Raw genomic sequence first — 22,851 nt, forward strand, 5'->3', positions numbered from 1 at the left:
CAAAATTTACACTGCCTACTTAAGGTTGAGAGGCCGACACTTATCAGTAATATGTTTTTACAATTTTTGAGGAGTTGATGTTCTCTGTGAAACTCAATGCCAATCTGCTCAGCGTCACAGTTAACGACGTTTCCATTGATCCATTTCGTTCGCAATTGGCCTGCTATAGGGCTAATATGTTTTACCTTGATTAGTCACTGAGCAAAAATCAGTCTCATGACTGTCTAGTCCTTGGTGCTAATCGAATTCTAACGATCAGGTTGGTTTGTGATCATTAGTTGAGGTGATTGGACATTACATGAACCTTGTTTGGATATTATGTACTTGGAGGTAATTGATAAGAAATCCTGGACAATAAAGCGGTTGCATGCGCATGTATTTATAACAAATCACTATTGAGTTGTTAGTTTCATGAGGAAAGTATTGACGTCATACCGTCATTGATTTTGTGACCTATCACGTCAGTTTAATTTATTTTAATTTGTAAATCTACGCTCTTATGCTCTTTGATGTTTGCCATTATGAATACTAATCAGTACCTAGAAATGTTGACTCAGTGGATTTAATTCTAGTTATATACATACACTATTAAATGCGTGTTTATAAATAATCTCTGATGTCAACTCTGAAACTTCTGAAGTCCATAAGAATTAATTCTGGATATCCTATATGATTCATCAGAGTTCTCGGTACCTATGCGATTGTGCCAATGGGTTGAGTTGTGCTATTCAGATCGCAGTGTAAAAGCGTGGATAGTGCCTGGTTCTGAAAACCAATGTAAAATTACCCTCTTGTATGGTATATTAATATAAATGTGTTTACAAATCCTGTGCGGTCATTGATTAACTCTCAGCAACTGAATACGGGTTTATTTACGTAGTTAACAAAACAATAACAACTGCTTAGCTTGAATTAGGTGGAGTCAGAGTTTGAAGCTGTAACCGGGTTGTCAAGAATTTAATGTCTGATATACCGAAATCATTAATTTTGATGAAATAAATAATATATCCAAAGAATATACACTTTTGTGATGATTTTGCATCAGTACTACAAGTGAAGTTTGCTAAGTCAATAATACAAAATATCTGTCAATACAAATGATTATCTGTATAAGAAATCGCTTTTTTCCACATGAACCTATCTACTGAGACTTAGCTCTCTTCATATGAGTCATAGATTATCGTTTACGACACAAACGTATATAGTACGCCTGATTATTTACTATATGTAGTTACCATACTCTGATAGCCATTCATAACGTAGGGCCTGGCACAAATCTACGTTAACCCAAGTTTTTATACCATATTATCAAGACAAAATGAAATTGATGAAATAAATATCAAAGGAGTCGAAATAACCATAACAGCAATAATAGTGAGAAAGAATATGTCTCAAAAAGATAAAATGGAACGTTATGTACCAAGAAATACTGGAACTCAAGATCCAAAAGAAGATAAAGAGGTGAATATATCTATACCACTGTGACCAATTCTGACCCTTACTAACCAAAGTCTCCAACCACTGATTAAGATTATCTCTCAAACCCCAACCAAGTAGTCTGCATCTATCAATACGGCTCAAACCAACTCTATGATTTCATGTTTTAATACCATGTTTTGGTTTCACTTTATTCCTGGACCACCCAACGTAGCACGTCGAGGTAGGTATTATTTGACGTCCCGTAATACATGTCTCACCCACCTCAATCGATAAAGTATAATAATTATTCCAAACGATTGATAAATTTTCTGTTCCATTTCGTGGTTTTGCAAAATATGTGTTTAGTTTTCACTGCATTACCTGAATGCTCACTTAATTATACCCTATATACTCTGGCGGCCTGCTTGAATATCTAGGACATCTGTTCCTGCCATCTAAATATCTCAACAAGTTATCTGTTTTTTCGTTTGTTTTGACACATCATTATGTCTCTTAATCGCATAAATTATTCAGGCGTGTTTATGAATAGCTTACGACCTTTCTCTGTACAAGCTACAAAAAGCCCAGCGACATCATGGTTACTGGCAATATGCATCGAAATAAATATACATTATTCAGATGTCAGTTCCTGAACTACTAACATCTAACTGGCGACCACTCAATATTAATCTTCACGATAAATCAAGAAATAAGAAACGGAAACTTGTTGAAATACTTTACACTGAGGATTCTATATTGTATCAAGACTATAATATTGAATAAAGCTAATAGTGATAATAATAATAAAGTCTCAATGGTTAGTTTGAGTAGTATCGCTAAATACATTCTCTCTGTTTATAAATCTTGTAAGATATTCATAATCTCTGGTATTACAAATGCATTCATTCCCTATTTTCATTTCATTTTTTCCATTTTTTCGAATGATATATATTCCATGTTTATAGTTTTCTACTACTGTCATTCTTTTACCTACCATCTTGGTTATTTCCAAGATCTAAACGTAGGGCCTTCGCGTCTTGTGGTGAATGCTTAACTTTCAGACTACTTAGTTGGCATCCAATGATTTGCATTTCTAAATTCATTCAATTCACTTTATTACGCGATCATCATCCGTTCTCATTGGTGATATTTGTTTTCAATGGTTGTTTAATCAAAGCCAGTCCATGACACGTAACTTCAAGTCCGACAGTTCCCACAATACCCTATAACATACTCATTTACCAGGCATAGACTTATGTGTTCAACTTTGAATTACATTTTAGTTGTGGTAATTCTAGCCTGATGACTAACCATACCGTCTTGGGTGCTTGGGCTTAGGAATCTAAAACCTACTGGTTGAAAGGAAGACGTTTTAACTATTAAGTCACCGTTCTACGGCAAGTTACAAAGGGATTTACATAATTTGCAATCTATCATTCCCCACGTAGGCTAAGGATTCTTAAGTTCTTATGATTAAATAAGCTCTAATTAACATTACACAATTTTGCAGTGATCATACGTTCACTGTTCGAAACTCTGTGATAATACATTTGTTCATTTGGCTTTCAATTGTCCTACAATCGATGTGAGTCGTTAATCCTATGTTGAAATTGTTGAATTCAAATGTAGTTTTGACCTTGTGTTGTATTTTTTATGACATAAATATCACATGACATTATCATCTTGATATAGAGGACTTGACTGACATGACTTTTTTGAGATTTTCATCAAAAGAAGGGGAATGAGTATTAAGATAGGAAGGCGCGAAGATGTTACGTAATCAGTTGGTAGAAAAATAACAAATAAAGTAACTACATGATATACTTAGACATTAGACGTTTATGTTCTCCTATTCGAATTTACAGTTACATAATAATCGATTCTCTACTCTTATTTTTCGGTACACATATCTACCATCACTTCTTGGAATCATTTTTGTTTATTTAGCTCAAACAATTGTTATGATGTAATATTAACGTTTACATAGATGATTGTATTTACAATTCCGTATGAATGAAGTGAGAATTTGAGATTCGACTCGATAATAATTTACACCAATAATTACTTAGTAAATTTAGCTGATGAATAGAATGAGTAAGGTGGTGTGATTTGTGACCAAAACAATTGTGAGGTTTAATCCTCATCACAACAATCCTGTCAGTGAATCGATAAAAACTAAGAAACTTTTTATACCTAGTTGATAGCTTTTCAGTAATACGCACCTATAACTCTATCAGGAATGAAATCTGGGACATTTAGGCCCGGGATCGAGTCCAATACTCCTAGATAACTGTCCATTCGTCCAAATTTTCAATTTTACTCAACTCGCAATATAGCTTGATCTTCATGTGATGTCTTACAATTGACTCCAACTAATCCCAGACTAGAATGGAATTAGCATTTAATACATCCTGGTTTCTACAGTTCTTCATCTGGCATGGAAAAATAAGGGATTGTACGTGGTTTTTCTGTACGCAGAGTTTAGGTTTGAAATGGTGAATTACTATAATCTCGATTGTGCATAAATTCCTCATCAAAACATTTTTTGAGCCAGTTCTTCCTACTTTGTAGAGGATTTCGAACGCAGATTCGCGTGGTGGGGTATGAACTGAATTGACCATGTATTCGGGAATTGAGGTGTTGATGATATGTATATCGCTTTATTTAACAATGCAGGATAGTGCTTTGATATTTGTTCACCGATTGCGCACTCTGTAAGTCTAATATAACCTGCTCCATAATAGAAAGTAAACTGGTAAATGCATATTGAGGTGGCCCAAATCTCAGTTTATCCTTGACACTCCATTAAATGAATTTCTTGCCATATTTCCCTTGAATTCGATATTCGAGAATAAAACTTTCTTTGGAACTGTGAGAGTTTCTTCGACATGTCGTTCTGGTTTTAGATTACTGTCAATGGACTTGGGTGGGACGCCACACTCCAAAAGTGTTCGTCAGATTTTATTATTATTATTATTATTATTGTATAATGTGACTAAGAGTTATTGTTGTGTGTACTATCTAATAATAATCCATTGTTCAATTGAATTATGATTAATTTCATTCTAGCCTAATGTAAATTGTTTTCACCAAGATAAATTAATTATGAGTAGTTTGTTTATAGAAGTGGATAGTAAGAAAGAATAAGGGAGATAGATTTGAATAGAACAACGAAAATGTCACTTCTCATTTGTTTCTTTTTTTCAAACGATCATGTAATTTTTTTGTTAATTCCAGACTCTTATAGAAGATTTTATGATTATCTTGTTGGCTTCATTCATTCATTCATTAGTTCACTATTCTGTAGTTGATTTTCATACTGTCAAGTCTTATACACTATTTTATTGATGGAAATGTAATTATACTGTTGTGAACAGAACACCGGTTGGGAACAATCGAATGTATTTAAGGACAATTTACAGACTATCTCACTAAATTCTGATAACCATATAGTAAACAGTTGATTTGCAAAATAACAATCAATTGTCTCAATATTCACTGTTCCTTCTGTAAATATCAGTTCATCTTCTCTAATTTCATTGTTTATGCATTTTCCTGCCAATTGCGCTTCATTTTAGTTCTTTCCTTATCGGTCTTCTGCCAAAATACATTCTATGTCTGACCATCACCATATACTACTTATATGGATATAAGTAGACCACACCACAATACTACTAATAATTAATTTGATAAGTAGCTGGCGCCAATTTGTTTTGTCTTTATAGTGTTATTATTGCTTTTGTGTTTTAGATAAATATAACCAAAATTATTTCAATTCCCTTCGTTTGGTTATTTAAAGATAATTAGTAATATTAGTAGTCGTATTTCTATTTCATCCTTAGTCTAGGTAAGTCAGTCAGTCAGTCAGTCATAATTCACGTAAAGCCTGACACAAATTTACATTAGTCCATATTATCATACCTAATCCCTACGAACAGATGACTAACAAACGAGTTGATATAACTATGGTAGTAAAAATGACTGAGAAGAATCCAACACATTGAAAAATATGTTTCGAATAGAAAGTATGAAAGCTAAGTATGTATAAGGGAGTACTAAAACTCAAAATTTGGAATAACTCTAAAAATAAAATGAATATACATCTTAGGCTAAAAAGTTTCCACACATACCCCACGTACAACTCTACACTCTACACCCTACACACACACAACCTAAAAATTTTAAGTTACATAATCAGAACACATTATGAGTTCATAATGGAGACCACTTAAATGATGATAACTTTTAACCAAACTTTACAAGTTATAATATTTGATTTATTTCAATAATCAAACAATGAAAAATTCATGCATATTCATTCAATTGAGTTAGTTAGTTAGTTAGCCAATAAACGAATTATTAACAAATGGATTTAGAAATTTCGCTTAGCATTATTCAACGTATGTTCATTGTACAGTAGTAAATGAAAGATCTATCCAATTGTCAACTAATAGAATGGAGTATCTTAAATAGTATTTTGTTCTGTTTTATTATGATGACTGTGAATTGTGTAGCCTATCAAAGTAAAAAAAACATAGGTACTGTCGAAGCCTCGCGTATATATATGTCGGGACCACCAAGTATGGTAAGGTTGAGATAAGGTGCAGGGCTTTAGAAAATAAACAGCTAAGCGGTTGATAATGCTATGAATCTTCATTGACTGAGGTAACTAGGATATGTATACGCATCCTTAATCATTGTCTATCTCGACGCGTGTTGTTAGCTGGTATAGGAGTAAGTCTGAAGAAAGCTAGAGACAATCGAACAAAAACGTGACATTAGTCCATAAATTCATTGACCGTTGGTCTAAGCCGTGTTGGTAGTTTCAGACTACCTGATTGGGCTCAGCGCTATCATTGTAAACAATGATTGGAGATGTTGAGTGAAGTGGCAGTGACATGGATCCATTTATTATGTCTACTCTTAGATACTGAGTTTTAAAACGATTTTATACTTTTTATTCCACTGATTCATTCTTCTCAAACCGTATTTTCTATCCCTAATATTTTATAACCATAACTCACACTACTACTTTTGTATCCCTTCTGATAATTTTATCTGAATGTGCGTTGATGTGGTGTAGCAACTTGGGTTAATGCACATTTACCCTAATTTCTACATTGCTTATGACTGACTGAAGTAAGTAGTATTTTTCGTGTAGATAAACTTCATCTCTGTGTTTGTAAATTTTATGCTCCGTTAGGAATCACCCCCCATATCAACAAAATGACATGTTGTCTACTATAATCATTATTTGTCTTTTGTATTTTGCATATTTTATATGTCTAATACAGTCTATGCCTGAGACAGTGTTTTGATAGTTTATTTTCTAAACTCTCACAATCTTTGACAGTTGAACTTCGAACAAAGGCAGAAATATACAAAAACTTTTAACTCCTAAGGTTGATTCAATTGCTGAAAGCAGATACCGATGATCCTATGAATTTAGAAACTAATCTGTCCTGAGCTCTCGTTCCGAATTTTTTCCTAGTGTTATTCATTCTTCCAAAGTCTGCCTCGATTCCCGGCACAATATATTGTTTGGTCTGTCTCTTTCCTTTTTCCTTTGAAAATTTCAAGTTAGAGCTTGCTTTGTGATGCAGTTTTATGGTTTCTACAATGTCGTATTCTATCTACCTTCAGCGTCTTTTTCTTATTTCATTTTCAGCTGAAAGCTGGTTTATTCTCTACAACAATAGGTTGTTGCTGATGGCGTTTGGCCAACGGACACCGAAATAGCATAAATAATTACATAAATATTTACCTTTCATTCTGCGATATCGGGTAATATCTTGTAGCTCAGGATGAAGACTTTCAAGGCGTTGTGTTCTCTTTGCTAGATGGTCTAGTCGCGTAATGCTTTTATTATTTCCCTAGACAACAGCATCAGCGCAAATTTTTTTAGTAATATGTTTTAGTAGTGTAAATGAAATCCATACTTTTTTATATATCAGTTAAATTTTACATCCCTTGATGAAGTAATACGTAGTTATTTGGTTGGAATACACCACCACTCCTTTATTTTCCCATATCTTAATGATTCACATTCTTTGGTTTCTTCCAATATTAGCGTCTTGTAACTAAGTCATGTATTTTAAATGATTTGCTAGTGAATTTTTTTGAACAAATTAATCATTTCCTTTCTTACTTTAATTAGAGTTGACCAACCGCCGGTATTTGTTAGAAATTGATTATAAAACATTTTTTGTAACATACAGTTCATTGTCTGCTGTGTCATTTGTATAATCTATACATAAACATTCCTTCCTTTCAAATTTATCTTACTATTTACAGGTACTATATAAATACTTGACAAATCATTTCAGTTAAAAATGTCAAACCCTTTTTTTTCTCTCAATAATTTAAAGCCTTACTTTTTATGGTTTAAATCATAAAGTGATCTTAGCTATATCATTACTGAAAACCGGGAAGCACTGGAAAAATGTTCCGTCCTAGTAGGTGACTCTCCAGTAGTACAGATTAACGATCTCACTACAGGGAACTAAACCCAGGACCTACGACCTAGTGCGTGAAGGCCTAATCTCTAGACCACTAAACCGACATTGAATCGTGTACTAGTTCAACTTCAATCAATCTACGATATTGCCCAAATATCTTCCATTGTCTTCAGTGGGTAACTGTTTCACACTGGGTACAGTTGTTTCTCACAACTTCTTACTAGGGTCCGGAAATTCCCTCTCGCATCTAGTCACTCGTGAGTATATGCTAAGTATCAGTATTCAGGTCGTGGGGATCGCTTAATGTAAAAATGTCAAAGGATCAATTTCCTCTCACTCAAAATAATTCAAGTTTTCTCTTTTCACCATCTATGTTGTTAAAATTGTTGAAGATTATCTCACTATATCTTATTCCCACTTCTTTTCAATGGCTCTATATAATACATACATACATACATACATACATTTAATTTCTTTTTCTATCGATCGATAGAGTTATAGACAATCATGGATGATTGCTAGCTGTGGAATCCAGGACGCACGTTTCGTCTTATGTAAGACTCATCAGCTGGATGCACCTGCATCTCAGAGTTGATGTTCACTCTGCAACTCGAACCCAGTACTGTTCGCTTCAAACTCCATTACGTCATCTAATTAGCTACTGAGTCCAGGTAGCCACTAGTTTATGCAACGGGGTGAAGTTTAAATTCATTTCGTATTGTTTGTTTTAATCTTCCGATTGATGTTTAGGACCTCAATCAATCAATCTCTTATTTGCATCCTGTACGGATTGCCTTGACATTGCCTTAATTCACAAGCATTATAAGCAACAATGAATGGTGGCTAACAGTGGAATCCAGGACGCGCGTTTCGCCCTATTTGGGACTCGTTAGATGGATGCATCAATCGCAGTTCTCAACATCAATGGGAAGATTCGAACAAACAATACGAAATGATTGATAGAGTTACTTGTTATAGCTTTACCCTCAACGTATCAACTTGATTGTTTTCTCTTTATATTTACTGACTATTTTAATTAATGCCGATCGATTTTAAACGTGTTTAACTTGACCTTAATAATTAAAAGGTTTATCTTTTTCTTCACAGGTCAATTGATTCCATTTCTAGTGAGAAAAATGAGCAAGATTATCAAAATGATCATTATAGGTCGATTTATTTCAGAGTTATTTTTTAGGTTTAAATGTTACATTGTTTCACACATACTTGTAATTAAAATCAGCATCATTAGTAGGAGTAGTAGTAGTAACCTTGTTATCCATTAAATACTAATGAACATCTAGAAAAGAGTAGTTACTTTTTTACTTGAGTTTGTACACCATTGAATTTGACGTTTTATAGAATTCTAGTGCACATCCCTTCGCCATTCCGAATCTGTAATGTTTTGTCAATGTTAAGGCCTTTTAAATTCAGTTGTACGTAATCGTAAAGTAAGATTTTGCATCAATAATCTATGCTCATCATCAAAGCCTTTATTTGGGATGTTGAAGGTAATCAGTCTAAGATTATTGAACATCTGTTTCGCCCAGTATCATAGTTAGAGATATCGCTCTCACTGAGCTACTTTACAATCGTGGTTGACCTCTTGTAGATGGTTAAAGGTAGTAATCGATTCTGGACCTGTGCCTAAGTCTAGTTTTTACTGCTTGTTAGAAAATAATAGTAAATTATTGTTGTGTTTATATTAAATTGATATACACTATTGAATGATTATAAGTAGCTATGTGCCAGTCAGAAGTAAATTTTAGTCACCTAGATCTTGTTAACTTAAATGTATGTGAAATTTAAGTCAATAGTTCAATTTAGCACTGGTGTATTTTAACAAACTCAACTTGAAGATTATTTATCTAAATAAGGCCTGGACTATGATTTTTTCATACCATTGATGTTTATCCGGTTGGTTACAAAGGTGTGGTGGTGCACTCCATTAATCCTATTGGAGGTGAAAACTGGGATTGTCACTTCTCTTATCAAGTCAGTCATAATCAGTGTAAGGCTTGGTATAAATGGACATCTGTATAGGTTACAATGGTGTTACATTAGGATCAGTCAATCCGTTGGAAGCCACTTCTGTAAATTTTCATCCTAAGTCAATTTATAATATAGCAGTGTGATCAGTGATATTTATCTCACTTTCAATATGATTGATCATCACGATTCACAGCTTCGCATTAGACATTTTATTCCGTTTTGAAACTTATTTTAACCTAGGGTATTGTTTGTCAACAGTAAAACAACAGCTCTTAACAGATTAAACAACTAAGGTCACAATAATCTTGTCACATATTCCAAAATCTCTAATTCAATTTGAGCAGTTGGTTATTATTACCAACTCTCACGGTAATAATATACTTTACTGACGAATAATTGAGATTCAAGATAGCGGCTATCAGATTTTTGCTCGGAGTTCAAAACACAATGACCGATAGCTTGTAACTCATTAAGAGTTAAGAAAAAATTAAGTAGAACCTACCAATATTCTGCTATCAAGACGCTTAAGATTCATTCATATTGTAGTATTAAAAATTAGGAACGAGCTTAAGTGATTCTTAGGTTGATGTTGAGACTGTGAGGAAGTTTTAAATGAAAAAAAGTAGTACAAAACAAGTAGAATTCAAGTGTAAATAACAGTTTAACATAATTTATACGTTTTTAAAGGTAATTTAAAAGTTTTTGATATTTTTAATCATAGAACAGATTACGTAAGCATTCATCGATACATCTGCAAAGCATTCTTCCTTTATCTTCTTAAAAATTACAATTAACTCCTAACCTCAAGCCCCATCCTTAACTCTCAACTCTTAGGTGTTGAATCCAGGATCCTAGGGCTGAAACTATATATATATTTTTTTGAAAATTGTGTTTCTCATTAAGCTATTTTTCCTCTTGACCTGTAACACTTTGTATTACTGATGAAAAACAGTTGTTGTGATAATCAATATTTCAGGTCACTACTTGATAAAGTAGAAATTTTTAAACTCCGGATTTTAATTTATGCTAGTATGTTGTCAAAACAGCTTTATTATGGAATTTATTTTACTGCCGAACCAATTTGTACAAACCATTTAATTACCTTGAATTCAATTTAAAACGGATTAAATTATCCCATTGTTGATATTTTTGATTGAAAGTTGATCAGTCTTGGTTGCACGTATATGAATTCTGTGCGAATTGCCTCGATATAACCAATATGACACAAATTAGATGGAATATGGTCAGCAGCATAATCCAAGACTCTCGTTTTGTCATATTTTGGATTCATTAGCTGTGTGTAGGTGTATTCCAAAGTTGATGTTCATTCCGGGACATCAACTCTGAGATTCAATATTGAGACAATATTGATTTAGAATGATCTAAATTTTTATCTTCTCATCACCTCGTTACTTGCATTCATTCCCCTCTTCACATCTTACCATTCAAATATTGTTGACTCTATAATTTGCCTTTATGACAATGAATATTCTATCTCCTCATTGCTTTTGTTATTGATTGATTAGTTAGTTAGTTAGAAAGTCACATTTTTTATGGTTTATTTGTTTATTTATACGTGACAGGAAGGAGAATGTTTTGACTAATCTATAATTTGTAGTATGTATATCTGTGTATATTTGTTGTTCATAAAATGAATCCACAAATTATTTCTCTTTCGGTGTTACTATTCGTATCATGTGTGTATGATCATTTAAAAAAAAAAAAGTTTTCGTCTGTTTTCCTTTCGCCAAACTGTTTTATTATGTTTTATTGGTTTTCACAAACTTGACATGGATAAATGAATAGTTGATACGCTTATCAGAAGGGGGTTTTGTGGTAATTTTATATAGCTGAGATCATGAGTCAATTGAAGCTAGACCACCGTGGAAAACCTGGAAGTACTAGACGGCCGTTTCGTCCTACTGTGGGACTCCTCAGCAGTGCGCATCCATGATCCCGTCTCGCGAGATTCGAACCCAGGACCTACTAGTCCCGCGCCAGAGCACTCAACCAATAGACCACTGAGCCGGTATCCAACGATGTTAATGTCTAACTTCAACCAATCCACGAAATTGAGCAACCATTCATCAATGTCTTCGGTGAGTTACTATCTCCCAACAGACCTGGTTGAACTCCACTGGTTACTGCTTCTCACTAGAACTCCAGGAAATATCTCATGGAGCCAGTCACTGGTGAGCATATGATTATCAGGTGGTTTTGTGGAAATTTTAGTGATTTTATGTAGTTAAGAGTTTATCTTTATCTCCTGAATTCATCATAGACTGGTTGAAAAACGAAGGACATAACCTTGCTGGAATGAATGCTTGTCATACTGCCTTTCCTACACGATGTTTCACTTTCACTGTCGATATCAACTTTCAGCTTCAATTTTTGGGACCCCGTTTTTTCTTGACACAGGTGACTTCACCTTACACTTTGTTATGGACATATGTTTTGTTAGAAACTTTGATGAATATTTGTTTTTATTCAGTCGATCATGAATACGTTTTAGTCCATCTTCAAAGGTGTTATCAAGTTAAATAATTTTATTGCTATGAACCAAGTATTTAACTTAATTTTGTTTATATTCCAAAAGAATAAAGCTCAGAATGTATATGCTGGATAAATGTAGTTGGTTTACTATAAATAGTTCTTTTTATTCTCCTGTTAGATATTCTCGTCAATAAGGCAAAACGTACGAGAAAGGTATTTCGGTTTCCTTCTTTCTTCTTCTGAAGGTAACTACTAAAGTGCGAATTGATTCTTTGATCTATTGAATCAAGTATCTCTGCTAATAAGCGCCGACTATCATGAAAATTAGGTCCAAGGGTTCCTGTCGTCGTCTACTTCCTATCGCCCAACACTTCAATACCTTGTGTCCGATCAAGCTGTTTTATTCTTTTCCCAATTGATGTTCCCTGTTCATATTATTTGTATTTTTCTTTTTACTTTGTATCCGCTGAATGAAAACAAATAAAACTTTAGGACCGCCGATCCCAGTCAGAGGTTATGATCAAACAGATATTGATTTAGTAAATCAAATAAGAATCTCATCTCGTCCATTGGATGTTACAAGACCATATAAATCGACTGATCATCATGACGTTGAATCACGTAAAGTTCCAACAGGTGAATTATAGTTTTTCTCTTTTTTGTTGTTGATTCTTATGAAAAGTATTCTAATAAAAATAACTAACATGCCCTAACCAACAATCATCATTTGTTTGGGGAACTGATTCTTAAAGCCATATGAGTGAAATCGATTCCTTCTTCAAATTTATTTGTCAGATAACAGGACAATTAAAAAAACTGATTAAATAATCAGAATGGGGGTTTGTAGAGATTGCAGTAATTTTAATAGTTGAATTCATGAGTCGATCTAATTTAAACCACCATTAAAAACAGCCGTCTAGTGCTTTCAAGTTTTCAATGGTGGTCTGGCTTAGATGGACTCATGATTGAATAATATTATCATAGGCGATCAAAGGTTTTATTCATAAAATAAGTAATGTTTCATCGAGATAGCTTGACCTCTAAGTAGACAAAATTCATAGCACTAAATGTATTTGCTCGTAGTTCCTTGGGGATAGTGAAATTAAAAAGTGAACAATAATAACGTTAATTTTATGGTTTTATGTAAAAATAACAAGTCAGTTGATATGATTATAAACCTAAATCATCTGAGTTGGTTGGGGTATTTTTTTAGACAGGCTTTACGCATTTCATACTTTGACCGTATTCTATGCTGACTGCCTTTAAAATAGGTTGGAAAAATGTATAAAGCGGCCAGATCAAAATCGCGGCACTAGTTTATGAAGATATTAATTTTCAGTCTTAACTGTTTCGATGTATAGAAACTCGAAGCTCCTAGATATAGGCTGGTGCATGTTTTTTTTATCAACTAGGTGTATCCACTCACAGCATAATGGTATATTGGTGATTATGATTAAATATGATGTTTGATTCCAAGTTTTTCTTGTCATGCACACCTTTCGAACATTTGATACCAATATCCTAGTCACATCTTAGATTCCTCAAATGCTCCTAGATCTGAGCCCCAAATAGTAGAGCGAAAGCTCGAAGTAAGAATGGAGGCTTTACTTCAGGGTTTATTTATGTACAGAAAACAATAGTAGTTATAGGGTTTTTTTGATAACCATTAAACTTTGACAACCTGCTAAATTTGGTACCAACGTAATCAGCCATCCAATCAGTGTTCGATTCATAATCCATCAATTTTCTAGAAGTCTTTGTGGTATATGTTGATTAGACAAAATGTTCTCAGCCTTCTTCTAGTTTCTAAAGATCTATCTCAAGGAATTCTTGTGAGATAACCCCAACATTTTTGTAGTATATTTATAATTTCCTATTTGAATTTCTACTTATTAATTTACTGATATTTATGTTCTATTTGTTTACCGTTTTTTCTTCTCTCCAATTAACGTTGCTTTTATCCGTTCAATTCATTTAAATTATAATCATCATTTACTATTCGAAACAAATTATCACCGTATAAATGTCTGTGAATCGTTGGCTAATCTACGTTCCCGTAATTTCCTACCAGTATTATGCAATAGTACAAAACATAATTATCATCAATGTTTTGATGATTCCGATGTGAGTTTATGATTACTTTTGACAATTGAATGCCAAAAAAAGAAGAATTTAATAAGTGTGTTAGTTCTACGTATTAGAACATTTGTCATGTTGTGAATTCTCAACCGATTTCCAAACTGTTTACATCAACCCTAACAAATATTGAAACTTGAAGAAATTTTGAAGAAGCCCTTAGTTACTAATATATGTCCATTTCACGATTAGCGTAAGTATGGTTACTTACTTACTTACTTACGCCTGTTACTCTCAATGGAGCATAGGCCACCGACCAGCATTCTCCAAGTATGGTAATCAGTGAGTAATTCCTATAGTTTGTAAATGACTTATATGCTGTAGAAACCTCTGGAAACGATGTCAAAATTAAAAGTTATTTATTAGTTCAACTAGTCTGATTAAAATAAATCAAAGATGCAACTACATTTTACAGTTTACTAAATGTGCCTTGAATGGGGAAATTCAAACATTTCACTTCTACCCGAAGTTTGTGCTGATGATGTCGTTCAGGAGGATGATGAAAGCTCCACCACTAAACCATCCAGCTTAGAGAACAAAACTCCATCAAAAGGCTAGACTCATTCTTAGCATTATTTTTTAAAAATTGTTCTCCTGTTTTTAGAGAAAATGATTAACTTTTGATTCCATAATCGGTTACATAGTCATGTATTTGTACATAAAACTGAATGTCATCTATTGTCTGACCAGTTAGATTATGCACTCATTGTCCCAACTAAATTCTTTTCAAGATAAGCGTCGTTATAAATTGTTATTTAACAGATCAACATAGGGCAAATATTGTCTTGTTTTCCTTCGAGTTATCATTCTTCTATCGAAGAACAGCTTTCCGTAAAATTAGTTTATTAACATTCAACTATTGATGTGACGGTTTTCAGAAAATTATGGAACGGTGACTTCATTTGGGTAACTGTATAGTATCATTTAGCCCTTATACATGAACAATATGAATCAAACTATATAAACCTGTACTTGATAAATATTACTTGATGAATAATGCCTCTACACTTTATTGATTCATAGGATTGTCGATCACCTCGGTTACAAGCGATAATTTAGTGTAAATTATTCCCAGAATATAGTTGAAGCTTTGTTTTCCTGCATTATAGCTTTGTAATAACTACAACGCCACTATTCAAGCACCTGAAGTGAAATGTATGCTTTTCTTATGGAGTGGAACCTCAAAACTTTCGTCTTAAGGTCATAAAACCTATTAATCAATCCTTTAGGATCCTTTATTTTATGCTTTCTCTATCGTGTCTCTCTCTTTCTATCACTCATTCTTTTTTTCATTTATCCATGTTTGTTTTCTGTTAAAGACTAATCAAGAATCTTCAGAATACGAACGTATTTATTCGATTGCTTCGACAGAATCTACGGATAGAAATATTGTTCAATTAGTTTCAACTGAAAAACAAAATAATGAAACAACCATCTCAAATGATAACAATAAGCTAGAACATTCTTATACAGAAATATCAAGTAAGTGTGTGTGTGTGTATAAATAATGGGAACAAAGTGTTAAATGCGTATTTAAGTTAACCCTGTTTTGTTTATTTAGAAAAAAGAACAAAACATGTTACGGATTTCCATATCATGGACAGGGAATAAATTCTCGTAAACGTGTAATGGAAAACGCAAATTATGTAAAATCATTTATATATTTTCATATCCAAAGATGAAATCGTACTGTCGACTGTAATTGAATGTTTTGATAATAAATTGTTTCAGAAGGGGTTACTAAAATCTCCACAAAACCCCTTCTGATAATCATATGCTCACCAGTGACTGGCTCCATGAGATATTTCCTGGAGTTCTAGTGAGAAGCAGTAACCAGTGGAGTTCAACCAGGTCTGTTGGGAGATAGTAACTCACCGAAGACATTGATGAATGGTTGCTCAATTTCGTGGATTGGTTGAAGTTAGACATTAACATCGTTGGATGCCGACTAGCTCAGTGGTCTATTGGTTGAGTGCTCTGTCGCGAGACTGGTAGGTTCTGGGTTCGAATCTCGCGAGACGGGATCGTGGATGCGCACTGCTGAGGAGTCCCACAGTAGGACGAAACGGCCGTCTAGTACTTCCAGGTTTTCCACGGTGGTCTAGCTTCAATTGACTCATGATCTCAACTCTATAAAATAAATTGTTTCCTTTGAAAAACCAGTACCTCCAGTGATATCGCCTTCAAACAAATGAAAGAATGAGAATGTCACGTAAAGTGTTTCTCATCTACACACACACATACATACACTTATTTTTAGCGACAATATGCAGTGTGAAATACAGTTTCGAAAGATCTGGAATAACATTTTCTGAACTCGAACATTTGTTACAGATAGTAGGACCGGTTAGCGCCCTAGACTGCTCATACGATTTTATGTATCATTGGGCGGTCGTAAAACGTTCATATATCAAACAGGGAACAAGCGCGCACCCACACGTTATAACAACTGGCGACTCCCCTCTAATTGGGCGTTCATATACTAAAGAGGGCACGAACTTATACGATATAATAACTGGCACTCATACGTTATAACAATTTGTGAAATAAGTTGAAGATAGAAGAAGAGAGTTCTACGTGGAGATCGTAAGAAATATTAGAGTTATGACGGTGGTATTCACTTGCTAGTTACTTACACTGTAGAAAGATACTTCTTGACGGACTGTACAATCATCACACCCGCGTGTAGTTGACAGTAAGATTTAGACCTCGAACCTTAGTTTCTCTGCTCTTAGTCTTATTACTCCCAACCAACCTGCATCGACTTTAAGGAAAGATTGTTCAACCAATACTTTATCTCGTTTTCCTAATGTGGTATATCAACATAGACTAATGCGCATTTGTATCATGCTCTTTGTTGAATATGATTGATTTATAACTGACAGACAAGAATGTTAACTCTATTGATCAAATTTTGTGAAAATGTCAATTTTTGTATGTGTATCATCCAGGTTCCATTGATGATTTGGCTACTTATTCTCAAGTGTATTATTCCACAGCATGTGGATCAATTGATTATCCTATTGTAAAAACAACTGAATCATCCAATATGCACAGTTCTTTATGTTCTCCAACAGTCTTCCATTCTAATTCACGTGACCAAAATACTGATAATACATCTTATCCTCATGGTGATGATGTATTCATTAAAGAGTCTTGTCAACAGAATGATTACAATACAAGCGATCATTCAAGTTTAAATGATAAAAATCAACCTATTTTAACTAGTAATCAGTCATTAACTCCATTGCTATTATCGGAAACAACAGTTTATAGTGTAACGAAATTGCATCCATCTATATCATCCAATCTAAATGATAAAATGTTAGCTGAAATTCAAGCTTTTCGTCATATGGATAGTGAATGTAAGTTCATTGTTTTCTCTCCTATTATTATTATTATTATTCAATTCGATTAAATAGGGTTGTTTTTTTGATTTTTAATTGTTAGAAATCTGGAAATTATGTAACTAGCAAATGTTTCTTCTCGGTGTTATCACAACAGTGATCTTGAGTTCTGTTAGAAGTATGAGGGTGGCTATCACATCCCGGTTGCCCACACCGTGGAAGGGTTCTTCTAGATGTACCAGAAAAGGAAACTGGGTTAGAGTTTTCAAAATGTTAATAAACATATTAGATACATCCTCTTTTACTAAATGATTCCATAGCAAAAGCACGTCTAGTGAATCAACTTAGCTTTCTTTTCAAAAAAAACATAACAATATGATTGACTTGAAATACTCAGAAGATATAGAAGAGATCATCGCATACACTTGTGACAAACTTTGTTAGCTAGAAATACAGTCTGGAAATATTGCATAACTATCATTCATTGTTATCGGTGATAAATATCTCATTCCTGAAATGATTAGGATTTCACTTTCACAGCTTCCTAATTAAACCCTATGAACTCCTCTCGAAGTTAGTTATTAGTTGACGTACTGATGATTTAGTGTTTGAGTTCGTTGAAATCTTCAGCTATCCATTTAGTTTCATATTATAACTGAGATGATTCAATATGTGAATGTAAAATTGGTTGTAAATTCGTTATGTTATACCACTTGTAAATATATTAAACGGACTCTACAAATCAATTTTTAATGTTGTCTACTAATTGAAGCGACTGAACATCGCATACTCTATGTTCAGTATTAGGTAGCTGAAGGTAATTGATGGGAAACGTTGAACAGTAACACGTTGCATACATGTGTATTTGTAAAAAAATGATAAAAAAAAACATAACTAGATCCTTATTGACTTGTCAGTTTCATAAGCATAATATTAATTTTATACCAGCATTGACTTGATATTGTTTTGTTGTATTTTTTTTGTTGAATTTATTTTCATCTTTAATCTACATTCTGACGTAAAGCTTCATCAATACCTAAACAAATGTTAAACAAGTGAATCTGAATTTTACACTTATTCCCTCTGATATAAATCATTTATGATAAAATCTTAGAATCCACGACTTTCAACCGATTCTCTTCAATTATGTCATACTTAGTCAATTACACCAGATTTATTGTACATGATCCAGGCATCAGATTGACTTATTTTAGGATTACATAGTGTAGTTGTAATTGTGTGCATTGTAATAGAATAGAAGACTTTGTGTCTATGACTCTAGTTTTCGTGTACTCAGCTGGACGTCTATTACGATCTGCTGTGCTCGATTTATCTACAAGATACATACGTTTCCTAAACCCCTGCTTAATCAACAATCGGAATGAAAAGACTGAGAAGTGACTAGGAAGCATCAGTTTGAAGAAACTGAATGATAATGTGCATAACTCATAAGTATTTACACATTTTTCCTTCCTAAACAAAATATTTGTAAATAGACTGCTCCTTGTTTAATTGTATCGTAAACTCTCTCCAATACTTTGCCTCGTCTATAATTTCTCACCCACTTTTTGACTTTGTGATGCCATATGAACTGTCTAGCTTTTACACAACAAGCTCCTGGTATATTTAAACCTATTCAAACTATCAGTCACACATTTCATACGACAGTGAGTGTCAATGATATTCTACTTACAAAACTACTTAAGTATATGAGGTATTTTGTTTGAAACTGTTGCGTGACTACTGAAAGTTGACGGTTCTATTTTATTAACCACCATAATTCGTACTAATTAGACTATACATTTCAATTCTGTGTGTTCAGTCAACTGATGTATATTTCAATCGTCTTCTGTTCAATTAAATGTCTTCATAGGTAAATAGTCTTCATTTTTCCAGTTTTTTTTTATCATATCGTTTGGTTTAGAGAAAAATTATTATTTATCCTTTTTTAATATTCTACTTCAGTGGATCTTACTCAATCTACCAAATATTTTATGGCGAATAATTCTCAAACTGAAACACGTCGTTTACCAGATTCATTCATGGTAAGTGTATTAAATATTTTGCACTGTCAATTCTTTGTACACCATAGTATGGTTTGTCAACCAGATGGAAACATTGAGTTTATCAGCTATTAATGCGTTAGTAAGTCAACCTGAAAGTTGCGGATTAGATCCGTGGGGTGATTGATATTGTACACATCCGAGGCATTCCATATTATGATGAGATAGCTGTCCAGTTTCCTGACCATTATCCATTTGTAACAAATTTCGCATACTTTCCTCAATTAACCTATAATTCAATGGATATGTTGTTGATTAGTTTGTAAATAATGTTTAAAACTAGAATTGTAGTCTACTGACTGTGAATCCCTTTTAAATGATCTGCTCAAGTTATGTATTTGTTATATTCTAACGTGTAAACGATCGCGAATTTTCGAAGACAATCGTCATGAATCCTGACGCAACTAAGTTTTATGTTAATTGAGACTCGACAGATAAGGGTGTATGTATACTTTTGAAGGATATAATGCTCTCTCTCGCTCCTTTTGCAGCCTTAAATCATGGATTCCTTAGTGTTCACAATTAGAAATGTATTGTAAATGAAGTCTAAGGTCAAAGCGTTTACACTAATAGTTGAAGACAATCAAATATCACCATATCTATGTCCCCAGTGCATCCGTAATACTAATTTCAACCACTCAACACCAAACGAAATGCATAACGATATCATGCCTTTATCGCATTAAGTCGTAAACTGAATAGTCTGAGTAATTTCAGTATGTACACTTGTCGGGCAAATAATGTGTTTGAATTTTATCATTGATCATGATGCCCTCTTATCGTAATTTTGAAGCTGATGAATACCAATGAACGCATAACAACATTTAATCACATATTCTGGATTAAAGGTGTTGTGACATGCGGTGTCCTATTTTGACACCGATATTCAACCTTTCTATACATGAGCCCAATAGGCGACTTCAGTGAAAAGACTAAGAATGAGAAGGAATTTTATCAGGTTAACTGAATCGGAAATGTATATGTTTTCGTTCATATACGTAGATGTACATGTCTGTCCCGTAGAAACTTAAGCCACCTATGATGATCGTCTCGTTCTTCAGAAATCAAAGCCCATTCTCAGACAATCACGTGTACTTATCAGTTCACCGATTTCTGAGTCGCCTAATTTCTCAAAAAGAGTGAATTTCCTGAGTTACTCTATTTTATAGTTTTGTTATGTACTTTAGTAATCAAATTTACCTATTCCAAATTAATCTTTTTCTCCCTGTCTAAAACATTCACAGAATGAAAGTGAAGAGGAACAAAAGACTATGGTTGGTACCTTGCAAGTTGTAACACAGTCATTATATAATCAAAATCAACGTGAGGACACTGGACTAATGACTCCATTAATGGAACGTTCAACAGAAGATTGTTCACGACTGTCAACAATTCATCGAAATTATTCAAAAGCGATTAAAAGTTATGGTCAATCGTCTTCATCATTATCACATTCAACAATTTTATCACCATCTTCCTTATCATTATGTAGTAAATCAATTAAATCACCGGCAAACTATTTGATATCTGATTTCCCTTCACCTTCTCCTCCTATTGTTATGACGGTCAGTAGTAATTGTAGTGTTGCTCCATTTGCACGTGCTGAATTCTCTTTTATCTCTGATCCTTCAGCCTATGATGATATTGACAATCTTTAATTGATATCCTGAACTACCATACTATGTTGCTCTACTACTACCACTACTACCACCACCATTACTACTAATGCTACTCATTTAAGCCATGAAAGTTGTAATAATAGTAGTATACATGCCATTCATTGAAATATTTTGACAATAAAATCTTATTTTACTGTACATAATCACCTCTGTTTATTTTATTAATGAAAAATAAAACATTAAATGTGTGCTATCAAACTATATTTTCACAATTAATCAATCATACATTCATTTCACAATAGTTCCACAATAATGTTGATCGCATTTAAACTGAAAAAAAAGTTGTTCACTTTTTAAAAATTGAACTTTACCCTGATTTAAAACAGACAAACAAACAACCAAATTGTTTGTTCATTTAATTGTTTAACTTCTGTCATGCAGAATTATTTCTATCGGTTACATAATTTGATGATTAAACAAGAAAGCTAATTTGTGTACGTATATGCGCTTGCGTGTGCTTGTGTCTGGGGGGGGGCAAGGTGGGGTCCTCTCATTCAAATCTTTTATAACGATGAAAAATCAAATTAGCAGTAATTTTTCTTTGCAAAAAGAAAACGATGTAAACATCGAAAATAATCCAATGTATTTGATCATTAGATCCTCATATTTAATGAATTCAACGTTATCTGGTTAAGATGAATGTGTTGATTATTCTTGCTGATGGTAATCTTTAAGCAATCAACTTAATCAGAAGAAAAGAAAGTTCTGCTTCTATCACTGCCTCTCATTCCAAACATTCCCATGTATACAATTGCTGTGAGTTGGATTTGTTTACGTATATATATAAGCTTTCATTCACTTCAATCTTATCTTTGTCTATATGTGTGTGTTTGTGTTGTTACACATTTGCTTATTTTCATAATTACATTTTCTTATCGTCAGTATCATTCGTAATTTTCTGTTTACTTACTTATCGGAGATTCCATTCTTTATATTCATATTGTCCCGTGTGGATATTGATTCGAATTATCCTGACAACTTATTACATCTTAATAAAGTTGTTTTGTAACTGCTATCCATTACTTACCTAATATTGGCGTTAGTAATGGTGCTTTCTTGTTCTTTTTCATATCATATGTTTGCTTCCTTTTGCCTTTATCCTGCTCAAAAATGATTTCACTATCTTAATAATTTTATTGTATGTATTTACATCTATGGTGTTTACGTCTATGTATTTTTGTTGTCTATCTGTATACATGTTCTTTGTTTGTATTTTAATAAAAAGCTGATTCAATTTTGTGTATGTTTCATTTCAGAATTATCATTG

General features: G+C 33.3%; 1 protein-coding gene across 1 annotated transcript; it reads left to right on the top strand.

Annotated features, from left to right (window-relative positions):
- The first annotated feature begins 12,331 nt into the window (after positions 1-12,331).
- On the top strand, positions 12,332-21,717 carry Smp_041520 (hypothetical protein). The gene is made up of 6 exons (XM_018791053.1): positions 12,332-12,995; positions 14,431-14,483; positions 15,815-15,977; positions 17,447-17,860; positions 19,808-19,887; positions 21,150-21,717. The coding sequence occupies exons 1-6, from the start codon at positions 12,830-12,832 to the stop codon at positions 21,561-21,563; spliced, it is 1,290 nt and encodes a 429-aa protein (XP_018645760.1). The 5' UTR covers positions 12,332-12,829; the 3' UTR covers positions 21,564-21,717.
- The last annotated feature ends 1,134 nt before the right edge of the window (positions 21,718-22,851 follow it).

Source organism: Schistosoma mansoni (assembly GCF_000237925.1).
Source record: "Schistosoma mansoni, WGS project CABG00000000 data, chromosome 7 unplaced supercontig 0100, strain Puerto Rico, whole genome shotgun sequence".
In the NCBI taxonomy this organism is placed as follows: Eukaryota; Metazoa; Platyhelminthes; class Trematoda; order Strigeidida; family Schistosomatidae; genus Schistosoma; species Schistosoma mansoni.

Coding starts and splice junctions, on each gene's coding strand:
- Smp_041520 (XM_018791053.1), top strand. CDS start 12,830: ATGAAAACAAATAAAACTTTAGGACCGCCGATCCCAGTCAGAGGTTAT. Junction 15,978..17,446: donor TTCTTATACAGAAATATCAA/GTAAGTGTGTGT, acceptor TGTATCATCCAG/GTTCCATTGATGATTTGGCT. Junction 19,888..21,149: donor GTTTACCAGATTCATTCATG/GTAAGTGTATTA, acceptor AAACATTCACAG/AATGAAAGTGAAGAGGAACA.